This window comes from Mirounga angustirostris, unplaced genomic scaffold, assembly GCF_029215605.1.
Source record: "Mirounga angustirostris isolate CCGP_5_RB_7025 unplaced genomic scaffold, mMirAng1.0.hap1 SCAF_9, whole genome shotgun sequence".
In the NCBI taxonomy this organism is placed as follows: Eukaryota; Metazoa; Chordata; class Mammalia; order Carnivora; family Phocidae; genus Mirounga; species Mirounga angustirostris.
In genome coordinates this window covers 121,879,141-121,896,265 of record NW_026991717.1, presented here as the reverse complement: position 1 = coordinate 121,896,265, position 17,125 = coordinate 121,879,141, and the positions used below count along the sequence as shown (strand labels likewise).

Sequence of the window (17,125 nt, the reverse complement as noted above, 5' to 3'; positions counted from 1 at the left end):
ATCTCATTATAAAACCATCTGCATCAAAATGCTTCCTCTTTTCCAGATTAGAAATACAGATTTTAGAAATCTTAGAACTATTTTAAAAATCTTTAATCTATTAATCCATTGTATACCTATTTTATATTCTCTTGCTCAACCTTTATGAATATGGAGGTGAAGTTACAAAGATTCATTTTCATACTATTAGTGTTAAACAAACCAAGTCATCCCACAAAGTTCCTGGATCCTCAGAAGCATAGTCCAGCACCTGAATAATTAACTGGGTACTTTTTTCCACTTCTGTCTCAAGAAATTCAGACTCTATTCTCATAATTAAAGCTATTACATATGTCATGTTCTTTAGAAAGAGAAAAGGAGGGATTTAGGTCTAAGTCAAAGTGTTGGCTCTGTAATGCTTCCATGAATTAAAAAAATAATATAAAATATACATCATTTGACTCCAAAAGATCAAAAGATAATCTTACCTCAAAATATGCATGAGGTAAGATTTAACCAGTGGGTTAAAACCTTTTTTTTTTTTTTTCCTCCAATGCCTTGCCAAACACATTTATATTTTAGGTTGAAATACATAAACATAAATGCATTTCATAATAAAACACATTCAGATTTTCACAAATTCCTTACCAATTCAGGAACAGGCACTGCTCTATATAGCAGAAATGAGGATGTTCCCTTACTAGCATTTTCTGAAAAACCTTTCTGTTCATCTGTTCCTGAAGAAAAGGTTTAACTAGAAGATTGATAATCAATAGAAAAACTCTCCAGAAATCAGCCTTTATGTGAAATCTCTTTAATAGTAAGCCCATTTGATTATGCCAAAAAAATCAACAAGGGTTTCCTGTTGTTTTTGATTGGGTGGTTGTTTGGCTCTTAGCATTAGCAGTTTCCCACTGTAAGTTTTGCCCCCTTAGCCAGTAAAAAGTGCAACTTATGACTTCCAGATGCAAAGCACAGTTATCAGCCTTACACTTAACTGAAAATTTGTTTTGCTTCTTTGTGAAGTTCCCTAGGGGTGAGGTTGAAAGTAGAAACAAGAGGGGAGTGAGAAATAAAAGGAGAGCATTTCAAACCACATATTACAAACAGAGAACAGAATCACAGAACAACAGCACGAGAGTGGACTCCAAGACAAGATGGCAAGACAGATGTATCAGACAAGAGACATATGCTCAACTGCTGTGCCAAGGGAAGCAAACACAAGAACAAAACCATACAGAGATGTTGTGAGAGCAGCTCTTGGGGCTGCCGTGACCCAATGGAAATAATAGGAAAAATGAGAACCCATGAAATTATAACTACAAAAGAAAGTTACCCCCCCAACTCATACACTGGACTTGCTGGGTTAGCCTGGATGTGTCACTTGGATGAAACACAAGATGGCATCGTTACAACCATGCATTGGTGATGAAGGCCATGGTTAGTTGATTAGCTACAAAACTATCACTGCATGCCACACAATGATCCTGGGCTGGTCCAGAAATAAAAGATACAACAAATATTCTACATCTGCAATAAAATTCTTTTTATGCCATCTGAAATTTGTGGATAAGAATATGTTTCTCTCTTGTATCTGGATGTCTACCTGTCTTTCCTTCTTTCTTTTTTTTTTTTTTTCTGGCTCATCTGTCCTCCTTTCAGTTAAATATATTGTCATGGGGGGAGGAGGGGTGGAGGGAAGGCAAGTGGCCTGTGCAGATATGGGGAAAAATGAAAAGGGAAAAGGAAGGAAATTAAAAGGAAAAAATATATCTATATAGGAGGAAGAAGAGGAAAACACAGTATTTCATTCTTTTGTACACAACTTTCTTGGATTTGCTGGGGTTTGTTTTGTTTCAAGCATAAATATAAATACTGGAGGGATATGCTGAAGGGGGAGAAATTAGAGATTAGGATGGCAAGAAAAGATTTTGTTGCCTTGTTTGTTTTGTATATCTATATATCTCTCAGTATTTTAAAAATGACTATTATTACCAATAAAAATACAGCAATGAGTTTCACATAGCCATAATGACCAAAATACTAAATGTGAATCAAAACAAAATAAAGTAAATTGAACCACCAAAAATTCATGCGGCACAAGATGAGGTGAAACGACAGAAAATGTTTTTCAAATATATACAAGGTATATATCTATTTATATATATACACAGGAACGTGCATATATGGATAGATATATCTGTATAATTTTTTCTCTCCACCCCTCCCAAGGATAACTGAATTATGGAATCATCACTGTAATTATGATACAGAAGAAAACAAAACCTAAAGAAAAGTTCACATGCTTTGTTCGCGAAGTTAAAACAGTATCATGCATGTCTATGTTGGCTGATATAAAAATGAAGGTGTGAATTTCTGTGTAAACACATGACTGATGGCAGGGACTGTTGTTAATCTCTGTTTACATTAGTCTAATATCACTTATACTGTGTCTACATATATATGGCGTGATAGGTACTCTACATTTAGTATGCACACATATTATATACAAATATATATATATATACACACAGTATATATACTGGGACTTAATGGGAGAAAAAATACAGAACAAAAAGAAAAAAAAGAAAACTCATAAAAACCTTTCCTTAGAAACCCAATCCCTCTTTATTAATTTGGAGGAGGGGAGAGGGCTTGCTTAATGATTTCATTAAGCTCACTTGTTATCAACTACTTGCATTAGCATTTGAAATCAGAAAGTTCTCCTGAGTTTGGCTTGAAATTCTCCCTTCCCCCATCATGCTCATCCTTACTTACCCTGCTACCCAAGAAGACCTGGCCCTAGACCATACTGTTATGTGTGTTCAAAGAAAAGTTTATTACTGAACTGTATTAATTTTTCAATCATAGTGAATCTGAAATTCTGTGCCCTCAAACTAAGATACAGAAGAATGATTTTTGGGGTTAAGTGATTCTGTCACTGGTTGGTATCATCTTCTATGATTTTTCTTGCCCATCCTTAGACGGGATATGCTATTGCTGAATTAGCAACCTCTCCTCCAAGTTCTGATAATATTCTAGGCATTTCCATTCATTGACCACACTGTTTCTTCCCTTTCTTTCCTTTTTTTTCTTTTTATTCCCTTTATTTTTGTATCTGTCTTCCCTAATAGACCATGAACTCCTTGAAGATGTTATGTCTTATTTTTGTTTTCCTAGCACCTATTCCAGTGCCTACATATAGCAGTCACTAAAAGTTATTGCACAAATCACTTATTAAACTTTCAAATAGAAATGTGTATACTTACACATTGATCTTACTGATTCCCCTCCCTTCTCAACATACCACAAAATCTTGGGTAATGGAGATAGATTTTTTTTTTTCATTTTTATCATTCTTGTTATTAGATTTACTGTTTTTATTATGAAAACCATGATATTGGTCAATCCATGAGCCACCTATTTTCTGTACATCATGCCTGAGCTATCAGTTGCCTAACTGCCTACTAGCCAATCAGTAGACTTTCCTACACTTATATTTCTATTCATACCCTAATTATCAAAGCAATTCACCATTAAGGATTTAAAGGGCACATATTTGCTTCAACTTAAAAATTAGCTTGGGTTGAAGTGGAGTTGGGTTATAAGAGAGTGATACAATTCATCACTGAGTGGGTTAATGAACGAAAACAGAAATTATGCCATTAAATTGGGAACATTATGCACCCATAAACATACTCTATTAATTTATAAATCACTGGATGAAATTCAAAAATGGGTAGGATTTAGCCTAGATCTAAATGTGTGGATACTTATTTGCTTTTGCATACATTAGACATGTATTATAACTCAAACGTAAAAATGAATAATGTCTATAGCCAACAATGATTAATTAAATTAATGAAATTTACATCTATTTATATTCTTCTTAACAAAAATAAAACATTTCTGAGATTACTTCCATTATCCCTTTATTAAAAGTGTTTTAAAGTGGACTTAAGCTTCAAGGTGGATTCTGGACACTGTGACACTCAAACATTCCTATGGCATTTTATTTAGGCATTTACTATTCTACTATACACTGAATTTTTATTTAATTTTAGAAAAATTTTTCCATATGGAAACTCAAGATTGTAAATAGAATCATTATGTCATTAGTCAATTTTTCCATATGGAAAAATATTTTTAAAATTAAATAAAAATCCAATTCTTTGTAATAAAAATGTACAAGTTGCTAATGCTTCAAGCTTGCCGAAAACACTAATGACAAGGTGTATTTCTATAAACACTTAAGATAGCAAATATCATATTTAAGGTCAATGACCAGCACATTTAGTGTTTTTTTTTAATCTGTAGATTCTGAAAATAATTCTTATCTTTCTGATCCAAAATCAGTATTATCTTAACATTTCAGCTGCATTTTCCATGGCAATCCAGCAAATAAAAACCCTAAGGATTTGGTGAGTTTTTAACAATTCAGTGCCAGACTTTCATATTATAAATACTGAGGAATCTCAAACTGATAAAGATTAAGAACCCAGGTCCACCTGGAGAACACAAATAAGGCTATGCTCTTGGTGTTTTGCCAGATTTAAAATTTCACCCACACTGGACTGAATATTATAGTGTGACTAACGAAGAGGAACAAAGTAGCAAAAACACTGAATGCAAATGTGAGAGCTGTGGATTTGAGGAGTAAAAATACATCTGAGAACCACTCTGGGAATAGTAATTATTTTGTGATCTCAAATTACTGCCAATAGTTTAAACATCTCCCTCAATCTCACCATTATGAAAGTTGTTTAGCACAGTCCTATTGATGGATGGATGTGTTTCATACTTCCTTTTACTGTCTGCCTTCTGGTGGAAGGAGTATCCCTTGAGATTTGATAGAGGACCCGTTAACAAAAGTGGAGGCAAAAAACCTGGCTAACTGATAACCAGAAAAATGTATCCCAGTGTAACGGCTGGATAAATTAATATGGTTAATTGTTGACATGCCCATTTCTCAGGTGTAAAAGGCATTTCTTTTTATTTTTTATTTTTTCTCTGCTTTGTGACCCCTGCCTTCAGGACTTTAGAATATTGAGACTATAAATATATAAAATTCAGAAAGTTGGTGATTTTCAATTACACAAACGCTAACTTAAGATCACAATGTTTTGATATTATTTCTATTTCCAAAGATGGAGACAGTGGGGGTCAGACCAGGGAAGGGAGAGAAGATATCTTTTCCATTTGGGAAGTGACTTTTGTCAATTTCTCTATATATCAGAATCAATTACCATACTTTAGATCACAAATGTGAATTTACTAAAGATCTTAATTGTAATTTGACTTCCCATAATATCATTTATCAATAATCCCATTTTCTAGTGGTCATCTGAATCTTCCCCAGCTTCCCTATTTTTTGGTTGTTGTTGGATCCAAAGAGGTGAGAACAATGAAATATGAGTTTACTGCACAATTTCATATCAATAGAAGTGTACTTGGGAAGGAAAGAGTTTGTTTGCAAAGACACAAGTCTGGAATATTAAATAGACACTGACTTCCTTTGCGGGGAATACAATCCATGTGTACAAATTAGGAAAATTAAAATCTTGACCCTCACTTTTAGGTACTTAAATAGTTATTCAAATATTCTTATGAATATTTTCATTTAATGCAGGTATCTTTATATGATTTTATAAAGTTTCGATGCTAGTTTTTCCATGTCAATGTTTAGAAAATGCAATTTTACCTGTGACTTGTTATAAAAAGTAGAGGATTCTTTTTTTTGAAGAAGAAATGTGGGTTTTGTTAGGGTGATATTTATTTGCATGGAATCATATATTTTAAATAATTCAACAGATTTTATTTAGCTCTTTAAGGGAAGATGAAGTTAGAGATACGAAAAATCTCCAATTTTAATTTAAGATTATGAGGTATTTTGAGAGTCATACAAATTCAGTCAACAAATACTCCTTGAGCTTTCACTTTCTGCCTTACTCTCATGGTCTAGGGTTTTTTTGTTTGTTTTTCACTCATTACATCCAGAGAAAATTTGACACTCATTGGACTTAAAGGTTTCTAGACTATCATCAGCCAAACTCCCCCCAAATTTAAGTGGTCCCTAAAGATGATCTGATTGAACTGTACAAATGAGGGTGATCCCTAACTGCCAAAGTGGGTGGTGGGTGTGAAAGGCAATTGCTCACATCTGACTCAAAACCAGGAGCTTTAAAGCCCATTTTGATTTAAAGAAGATTAAATAAGAAAAATAATTTCATTTAAAATTTGATGCCCATATGAAAACAAAAGTTGTTGAATAGAACATATACTGAACTATGCAAATTTATGAAAAATATGAGCTTCTAGTGAACCTAAATAATCAGGAAAGAAGCTGTAGAAGTTAAATGCTTTCTAACTGAGACAGCTAGAAAATCCTAAACTGGCTAACAAAATGAGAGAAGAAACGGTCATTGTTAAGTCAGATGAAACAAGGCCTGGGTAATTAACCACATTTAGTGTATTTCTGTCAAACATCAGGCCTGGAAAAGAGTAAAATTTGAGAAACTGAGGCAGTGAGTTAGAATGTTCAAACCCAGAATTTTAACCTCAGTATTCACACAGAATCTCAGACTAATGATTTATGTCAAAGTTATCTAAATGTCACCATTATCTATTGCTGCACGGGCAATGGAAGATTTCTCTTGAGGTAGGGCAAAACCTACCTCCAGAAACAACTGGTTTAAATTTTCCTGATTTTTAATCCAAATTGTTTTGGGAAGATGTGAAGGCTATGGAAATATTTCTCATTGAACACAAAAGAGGGCTCGGTATCTCTATGCGTATAACCTTCATCAGTGTTAATCAGGCCCCCAGGGTAAAATCTCTGCTTCAGTAGGAATATCTATCTCCCTCCTGTATTAAATATGCCTCTAACATATTTCCCTGTGTATCTGAATCACTTATCAGGAATACCTTATGGAATAAATAAATTTAGAAAGAAGAAACACTCATTCTTCAAATGTGAGGAGTTGAATAATCCCAGGCAGAGGGGATCAATATTAGTCTCATAGAGCTACATGTTAGCTCCTTCAGGGTGAACATTCTGTCACCTACTTTATTTATATGCCCCCTCCCACACCCTGTTGCCGAACACAACAGATTGTTTTAAAACCTGCTTTTATCTCCCACCTGCCCCATGTAATTATATTACTCAAGAAATGCCGGCATTGAATTTCTGTCCTCTGCTTTTGAATCAGATGAAACACCTGTGCAGCCACTAAAAAAGCAAATGGACTTAGTTTGGTAACATTCAGGTTTGGGCCTGTTCAACACCAAATGGCAATATACCCCCACAATTTGGGGAGCTGAAGACCTTGTGAATCATATCTGGAAAAGCCCTTTGTTTTATTACGGAGGTTGCTATGGAGATGACCATGTGTAGGAGGCAGGGAGGTAGTGGGGGAAGACAGTGGCAATATTTTGTAATGGTCAAGCCTTAATCTTTGTAAGACGACTTAAAATCAAGTTTTGAACAACAATGTTGCATATATACAGATATCACTGCTTTGAAAGCAAGATAACCAGAGAGGGGATAAACAGAAAATCCAAATTAAAGTCTAGTATCTTAAACTATTGGCCATGAAATCAGCTAACTTAACAAATGTCTTGGGGATCATGCCATATTCATATCTGAATTCCTAAGATCTGGTACATGTCTAACATACACAGTTAACTCAAAAAATATTTGCTGAACTGAATTATTTTGGAGAGGAAATTTATTTCGGTAGTAAAGCTCCTAATTCTATTTTCCAACAGCTCATTTATGAAAATTATTAGAACAGGAAGGCCTCAACTCTAGAGATATACTGTATCCTGTCCTAGGGCTCAGAAATATTGAACGAATGAATGGATGAATTGAGTGAATAAAAACTTGGTGCCCAAATTCTGGTATAGACTGGATATATCTGCCCTCCAGTGTTATTAAAACCTCATGTAGTACATTAAGATTATTATCTAATAATATGAAAAAATCTGACCACACCAGACCAGAGTTACTTTCCTTCTTCACAACTGAGCTCCTAAAGGAACAGGTCACACTCCAAAATGGAAACACCCTACCTATTATTATGTCTCTATGTAATGCTAAAAACAGAAACCCACAGAACTTCCTGATTCAAAGCCACTTGCAAGACACCAGTCAGGCCTTCAACAAAATATGAAAAAAAATGTAAATCATCTTGGGGTAAGAAATGGAAAGTTTTTACTTTTGTTATTTTTTTCCACAAACCTTGAATTTCTCTAGAATTAGCAAAAGAAAATGTTTAATGGCTCACCTTTTTTTTTTTAAAGAAAAGAGTAAAATAAATAAAGCAACCCAAAAAATCAACTAGAATATTCTGTTTCTCTTAGCCTTTGCAGAAATAAGATCCTAACCCAACTCCAGCTTTTAATTCTATTAAATATACACAGAAATTCGATGATATCTGTTCTCTATTATATATATATAAATGTTTAACTTATAGCAAGTCTCAAAACAGACGACTTGGAAAAATTGATAGGAAATAATCAGGGACCGCAGTTGCCTGCTGGACATTATATAGCTCAATATAAAGAAAGACCATAAAATAATCAAAATGTATCTGGGTGCGAATGGGGAACACACTGAAGCATCGAGTTGCAAAAGTCCTCTTAACTTCAGCACAGTAGATACATTTTGAAGCATCTCAGCCTTTGACATGGCATGGTTCAGTACTAATTTTGTGTTTACTATGCTATATTACTGCACAATTCTCTAAACGCACAATGAACAAAATTAGTATAAATATAATACCATGTTAACTGCTGTTGAAATCCCATGGAAAATGTGTGGGGTTTTTTATTGTTGTTTGGTTTGGGTTTCTGGTTTTATTTTGTTTGCCACACAGGCTCAGAACAATTCATGAGGTTTAAATGATCTTTATAGCTCCACTTTGGGTTCATGGGGTTTTGATGTTATTCCAATATAGACATCTTCATGCCCCCACCCCCTGTCAATTTCATAGCTGCCAGGCACTGCTGTACTTTTCCTGTTCCCACAGTTAATCTGGGTGTCCGATTGCTCAAAGTTGGGTGGTACACCAGGACTTTTCTTTGGATATCAGGAACTGATGTTAAATTTCCCTGGGATCTTATCTGCTCCTTCCATGGGATTTGATGCTTTTGATTATATATTAATATTTATATATGTATGCTTATACATATATAGATATAGTAAATACACACATTAACACACTATAATATATATAGAACACATGAATAGTCACATATATGTATGTATTGTTTTTTGCAAATGTAAAAAAAAAGCAAGCAAAACAAGACTGACCTAACCTACCTGTACTCGGCTCACATTCAACGAAGTCTTCGTCATCGCTTGAACATTCAGCAGATGAAACAAGGTCATCTGATGTTGGCTGTGTGTGTCAAAGGAAAAATAATGGGGTAGGGGGAAGGGAAGGAGAGAGAGAGAGATAAGGAAACCAATGAACAAAAGCATCAAAGACTTATCACTATGTCCTGCCTCCCATCATTATTATGTTTCTCTTCTCTAAAGAGGGCATGCTGGAGGATAGAGCATTTTAAATTCTTGTGTAGCTGTGAATGGCTATGGGTTCAGACAACCTGTATGGATTTTATGAGAAGCTGAATGACTCCAAGAGGTTCCAGGAGGCTCAAGACTATCCCATCCCTGTAAGTCACATCATACAGCCTGACTCTATTCTGATTTTAATTTCAATTTTGAGAATCTGAAGGGCAGGAGAAGGGATATACAAATGGTGGGCCATATAAAACTGCAAGCCAGCATGGAAAGGCACTGCAAACTTTGAGAGGGTTTCAGTGCATATGGTGTGTGGTCTCAAGTGCATGCTTTGGTGGTTGTGAATCTATAGGCAGGCATAATTAATGAATGCTGTGGAATGCAGTCTGTTCAGGAACAGCATAATGGCTTTTCTCGCTAGCAGTGATCTCTTCATGTAATTGCTGCAATTAGCTGAATTCGTAATGTAGGCCAGCAGAGAAATACCACATGACAGCCTCTGGACACAGAAAGACTGTTTCTGACAATAGCAGAAAAAAATCTGGTTGCCACAGTAGTAATTCAACTTGTGACAATTTTTTTTTTTTTTTCCTATTGGATCCTGCAGAAACTCCCCAATGCCAGGGAATCTGCTGCAAGAAATACAGGAAACTGGGTATGGACAATAAGAAGGGTCTTTGCTACACAGAAGATGAGAGGACTACTTTCTGTACCTGATCCATACTGCATGCACAATAAATACTATTGAATAATTAATCTATAGATCTTACATAAAAAAAAAATTTGTCCTACTATGTGCATAAGAGTACTCAATATACAGTTGTTCAATAAATGCTCATTTCTTTCCCCTTCTTGATATTAATAATATTAACTGACTTGCTTGGTTTTATTATTCCCAATGCATTGAAGTCTGAATCCATATTCAAGAGGAAAGGCAGTTAGAAACCAGATGCTGAGCTAGACATGTGTATATATATTTATTAGTTATAGCTGTTATTAATTGATTAGGTACAATTCTCACAACAATCCTTTGGGATGGATATAATTATTACATTTTTAAGGAGAACTTAAGTTCAAAGAGGACACAGGGCTAGTAAGAAACAGGGAGGATCTGAACAGATACATCTTAGTCAAAGTCCGTATTTGTGATTCACCTAGGCTCCTTTTACATCCCTTCTTCTATGATGTTAGTTTTGGACTGAACTATGTCCTCCAAAATTCATATGCTGCAGTTCAACCCCCCAGTACCTCCGAATATGACTAGTATTTGGAGATAGGGTCTGTGTTAAAATGATATCATTAGGGTAAGCCAAATCCAATATACCTGGAGTCCTTAATAAAAAGATGAAATTAGGACACAGACATGCACAGAGGGACGACTATGAGAAGGCACAGGGAGAAGAAAGCCATCCATAAACCACAGAAAGAGTTTTCAGAAAAAAACCAACCCTGCTGACACCTCGACCTTGGACTTCTAGCTTCCACAACTGTGAGAAAATAAATTTCTGCTGTTTAAGCCACTCAGTTTGTGGTACTTTGTTATGGAGGCCCGAGCAAACCAATGCACGTGACAACCCACATGCTTAGCATTTCCAGACAACATCCTTTTTGAAATACACACATGAAGCATAGAATTACTGGACATGACAAAGAACAGTAGAAAAGTCACACTAGGTAATTGAGTTCACTTAACTGACAATGGTAGAGAGGTGCCTTAAACCATGCTATGGATCTTTATTCTACATTTGACAGGGAGATACTTCAACCCTGCTCCTCCTTAAAGTTAATAGAAAAAGAATTTTCAAACATACTTTTTTTTCAATTAGACACTACTGAAGTGTGCATTTCATTTTCAGCAACCAAAGCTGAAGCTATATCCCAGAGCTGACATGATTTGTGTTAGAGACCTGGTGAGCAAACCTCCTGGAGTTTCCTGTTGTGTCTGGGCCCTCTGCAGGCCCACTTTCAGTTACTTAGGGAAGGGAGGTGGTAGAGGAATACATGTTAACTGTGCAGAAATGCAGAAGGCAATCATAAGAGGCAAACGGCCTTTTCGGAAGGGTCACAATCCTTGTTTGATAGTTTGAAAGCATGAGTTATCCATGGACGTAAGACCTCCCTCAAGGCAGCAAAAATTGTTTTAAGTACGTGGGGGGATGGATCCTAGATATGAAAATGTTTTCTTTTTTTTTTTTTTTAATTTTATTTATTTATTTGTCAGAGAGAGAGACAGCAAGAGAGGGAACACAAGCAGGGGGAGTGGGAGAGGGGGAAGCAGGCTTCCCACTGAGCAGGGAGCCCGATGCAGGACTCGATCCCAGGACCCTGGGATCATGACCTGAGCTGAAGGCAGACGCTTAACGACTGAGCCACCCAGGTGCCCGAAAATGTTTTTTGACCTGCCAAAAGCCTACAGTACTTAAACAAATATACAGTATATCTGTGGTATTAAAATTTTATGGTAGAAGGGCAATTAGGTGAAAAATTATCTTAAAAAACTCCTTAGAGGGTGGTAATAAAAAAGTGGTCGAGAATACATTTCTAAAGGTAATCAATTGGAAATTAATTGTTGGTGACTTCATTATAAGGACCTTGCAGAATGGCCTGGATGTGGCATAACTACCTCGGGTTCCTAGTTTTTGAGTGAAAACCAATGAGTTACATGAACATCTAGTGAACTCATCTCCAGAACTGATAGCCAAGCAAGAATTCTAAGAAAGTTATATTAATTTTGATTGGCCAAAAATATGATGTCGACTTCTTTTTCAAGAAAAGTACTAGACTCTGAGGTTGAAGGATATTTACTATTTTCCTCTCAGCATCCCCCTGCCTCCTCTAATATTACACAAATTCTCCCCGTAGCTACGTGGTTTGGGTGACTTTGTCCCCAGCACCACTCTCCTTCCCCAACACCACCTTCACTTCTGTCCCCAAAATGGGCCCCAACCGCCACTGCAGACCCCACACATATGCTCTTCCACATTTCCATGCCTTTTCTCTCCAGTTGACTGACCCTGTGCCCTATTTCCCAGAGATTTGATTTCTGCTGATCTTCTGTATGCATATGGATGAATAAAGTGTTCCTCCCAGGCAACAGCAACACATTTTGCCAGGAGCTCCCATTAATGGTGGTTAGACTCCAAGGAGGGTCCGTGGCAGGTGGTCTAGCAGAGCATGGAATGAGCAGGACTGACTCTCTACAGAGCATAGCTGTGACTCCCAGCTCCTACACTTAACAGTCAATGACCGAGGGGGTTGGGGGGGGTGGGGGGTGGTGGTGAGTTACGTCCCCTCTTCAAGCCTCAATTTTTCCATCTGTAAATTGGGATAAACACAGTGTCTTGTCATCAATTTAAGTGTAATGTTAAAAGTGAAGCTCTGGGGGTGCCTGGGTGGCTCAGTCGGTTGAGTGTCTGACTCTTGGTTTTGGCTCAGGTCATGATCTCGGGGTTGTGAGATTGAGCCCCATGTCAGGCTTCGTGCTTGGGATTCTCTGTCTCTACCCACTCCCACCCTGTGTGCTCGCTCTCTTGCTCTCAAATAAGTAAATAAATCTTTTAAAAAAAGAAAAACTAAAGCTCTGTTCCTGGCATATGGTACATGCTCAATAAATATTAGCTAAAACGAAGTCAATCAGTCAATCAATCAGTAACTGTACTTCCAAGCCTAGTTGCCACTCCTAGTTTAAATAAAGTTGCTATCCACCTATGTATTCTTTAATAATTCATCCCCATCAGAACTGTTCTTCATTGCTGATAATTCATTATCTCCATTTTCATTCATTACCTCTGGTTGCATCTGCCATCAAAAGTGCTAAAGAAAAATATACTCATAGAGATGCCAAGAGAGCTCAAAAATCACTGGAAGATAATGTTTCCCATGGCTCTGGGTCCAGACAATCTGTATGGGTTTTATGTGAATCCAGCCCTTTCCTTTCTGTCTCTCAAACCTCATTATCACCAATTACAGCCACTGCCAATGAAATTCCCAAAGCCATTACAAACATCTCCATCCCCTCATTGCCCAACACAGTCACCAATGTTTGCCTGGAGAACCTGGCATCCAACACTACCATGACTGCCACAGAACACTGTAGTTTCAGAAACACTTTCTGTGCTGGGGGCAGCAAGCTTTGATTTGCAAAGGACTCAGGATTTAGAACTCTATATTTAGGGATTAAAAAATTCTTTTTTACTACTTCTGTCCCTGTCATATAAAAAAACCTCAAAATTACAAACCAAAAGCTTTTGGATGATACGCACTTAGAATCACATCCTAAAGTAATGACAACTTGATTCAAAATTACTCTCAGAAAACCCAAGGCTTTCTTTTAGTAGCTCTTTTTCTTGTCTGTGTCCTTCCCCAAATATAAGTAAATTCACGTTTTAACTCGGAACCTTGGGGAAAAAAGGCACACTTTTTTGACTATTGGTTCCTATGGCTGGTGAGTTATGCTTCACTATTGCAGATACACACAGACTCAGGATAGAATTGTTATGAATAGAATTGTTATGAATAGAATTGTTATGAACTATGGACTTTGGTCTTTAAATAAAGTGCAGTAGCCCTAGGCTGTGTATGTGTGTATTTTCCTACAATCATACCCATTTTTCATAATTACTCATAATTCCTTAGAAAAAAGAGCAGTTAGCACTGTTGAGAGGAAAAAGATATTTTAACTTTCTAGAATAATGCCTACCAATAACATTTACCACTTATTGAATACTTGCTGTATTCAGACTTCATGCTATGCAGTTGACACATATTAACATCTTAGTACTCATAAGAACCAAAGGTGTGGACATTTGTAGTGACATCTGCTACTTTTAACTGCCCACCATCCATGCTCCTTCAGGGAATAGCATTGCTTTAGGAAGTTCTATTCTTATAGTTATGCTGGGAATGCTTATCAAGGTGCTTTCTCTGTCATCCTCATATTACTCTTCTTCCCAATGATTGTCTAAAGCTCTCATAGTTCTCAATGACTAAGCTTAAAGTGTTTACATATTATGGCTCCCATATGTCAGATACCCACATTACCTTTAAGTCCATCAAGAAAGAATAGAAGATCTGTGACTACCTCCAAACCAAACAGTTTGATCATGGCTGGACTACTAGATCCATCCACCACTTGTGATATAGTCTATAGGACTATGTCATCATGGTGCTTTGTTCATCTTTCATTCATTCCTTTATTTCTTGAATAAATATTTACTGAACACCTATGTGTCAAGCACTGTAGTCATTTTGAAGGATACAGTGATAGACAAACCACAGTTCCGCTGCTCTGGGAATTCACCATCTCTGAAGAGAGAGCCAAGTAAACAGGCAAACTTGACATAGTAAACCAAACGTCATGACAAGAGTAAGCATAAGGTGCTAAGGGAGCAAGGAGCAGGGAAGCAGAGAAAGCTCCTGGGCAGAAGGGAAGTGGAAATGAGCCCAGAGGAACAGGCAGCAGTGAAGCAGGGAGAGCGGAGAGCTGAGAGCTGCGGGTGGGAGGAGAAGAGCATTTCTAGTAGAATGAATAGTCTTTGCAAAGGCTCAGAGGCATGAAAAGCACAGTTTATTTGTATACCTCTGAGTAGGACAAGGGTGAAAAGATGTAGCAGCGTGACAGAATGACAGCTACCTGAGTTATTGTGTTGTTCTTGCAAACTCGGATAATGAGCATGAATTTAATATCCTGTCCTATGGGACATCTCTCCTTCTTCTCCTCCCCATGTCCCATCAGTGTCATCCATCACCCTTCCTTTGGAAGCACTTAATACATGGTTTCAGAACATAGTGCACGGGGCTGACTGCACCATTCCTCCACAGTGCAGATTAAAGACCTTACCTTGCCTTCTCAAGGGGAGGAAAATATTCTTCTGTCCCTCTATATTAGCCAAGTTCCGTATTCAAAATAATAATCCATACTACCCCATTTTAAAATATGCATTTCATATTTTTAATCCATATGTTGAAATTACTTGGTTCTGTACTAGGATTCATAAAACTAAAGATAGGTATTATAATGACTTTCAATAAAATATCTGTCTGGAAGGAGCTGTCCTTATTCTTTTCTTGAAAGATTTTTTTATTGCATTTGTATTCCTTTCTTTTTTTCCTCCCAGCGTTTATTTTAATAAATAAACTTAAATATAAATTTTATTTAAATATAAATTACCTTAGAATAAACCGGGACAGAGGAAAGCTCAAAAGCTCTGTCCACCCAAGTAAATTTATAGGTATATTTACCTTCCAATTCCCTCAGCCTCACAGACCTGGCTTCTCATTTTCCTCCAGTGAGTTATTGTGTCTGTAATCACTTGCTTCTAATTATTTACTCTGAAGGGGTCTACCTCACAGGAGTGCCCCACCCCCCATTCTTCTCTGCCATCCGTTAATTTGGCATTGAGAAAAATGTCTGCTGCCATCGTCAGAAGAGCTCAAGGTAGACTCACCATGTCCCCTCCCTCCTGCCCAGAAGCCTATTTGTGACTTCAAATTCCCACCTTTAGCCCTTTACCTTATACTGAGAATAGGCTAATCATTCCAGGGGGATAATCAGTTTCCTCCACCCAGCTCCTTGGAAACAGTTATTTGACTGAGATTAAGCACAAGATAAAATAAGTCCTGCCCCAGAACAGCTTTATGAAATTATAAATAACACACTCAAGAATGATGATCGCCTTTCTTCCAGTGAAAAAGGAAAAGAGAAAGGCCCATAAATATTCTGAAGTCCCACCGAAAACAGCCATACATCTCTGCAGCTGCTTCATGCTAAAAAGAATTCAATTCCTTCAAATGCTTGGTGTTTTAGTTTTTCCCCTCTCTACTTCTATTCCGTGATAAAGCTGAGGTTTAAAGTATCTCATAGGAGAGAGGGAGTCATACAGCTTCATCATGAACATTTATTCTCTATTTAAATAAAGGATGTCTAAGATACTTTTAATTAAAGACTCTAGGTACATCTGTAACCTTTAATGAGATTTTAAAAAGCTTGACCATCACAATTTAAATTTATCTATTAGGGTTTTCTTTGTCAAATTGTTGCCACTGCATAGTCCCAGTTTAGATTAATGCTTATAGATCCCCCCACCTGACACACACACACACACACACACACACACACACACACACTCACACACTACTGGATGTGATTTTTAGACCAAACCAAAGACAGAAAAAGCCTGGATTTGGGGGCAAACTTGTTAGAAGCAAAAATCTCAACCCTCTCCTCTCTCCCACCAGCCCCACCATTCTATCCAACTCAAGCCCAATAAAGAAACAACCCTAAAACATGGTAAGATGCATGGGTGGGATTATCAATACCCTCATTTTATTCTGAACACCCCCTTTATAGTTATCTTCAAAACAAGCAACTGACACTATTACGAGCAAATGAAACAAATGGCTTGAACCTGTCATACTCAAGTGTGAGAGGTCGGGGCATACCAAGAGACGGGTTCTGAACGACAGAGACAAAGAGACAAAATTCCATCTAGTTAAGATGCTTTCTGAGTTTCCCTCAGGCCTTACCTCTATGTGCCTATGTAACTTTATTGAAACAACACCCTGTGAATTTTAAAACTGTCTCCTGGAGTTCATGTTATTGTGGCTTTTCAAAATAATCCT

General features: G+C 37.0%; 1 protein-coding gene across 1 annotated transcript in view; it reads right to left on the bottom strand.

Annotated features, from left to right (window-relative positions):
- NRXN3 (neurexin 3) overlaps nucleotides 1-17,125 on the bottom strand; it is a 1,531,407-nt gene that overhangs the window by 42,954 nt on the left and 1,471,328 nt on the right. The window contains exon 17 of the mRNA XM_054513824.2: nucleotides 9,302-9,380. Within this exon, the coding sequence (XP_054369799.2) occupies nucleotides 9,302-9,380 (79 nt within the window). The remainder of the gene's footprint in view (nucleotides 1-9,301; nucleotides 9,381-17,125) is intronic.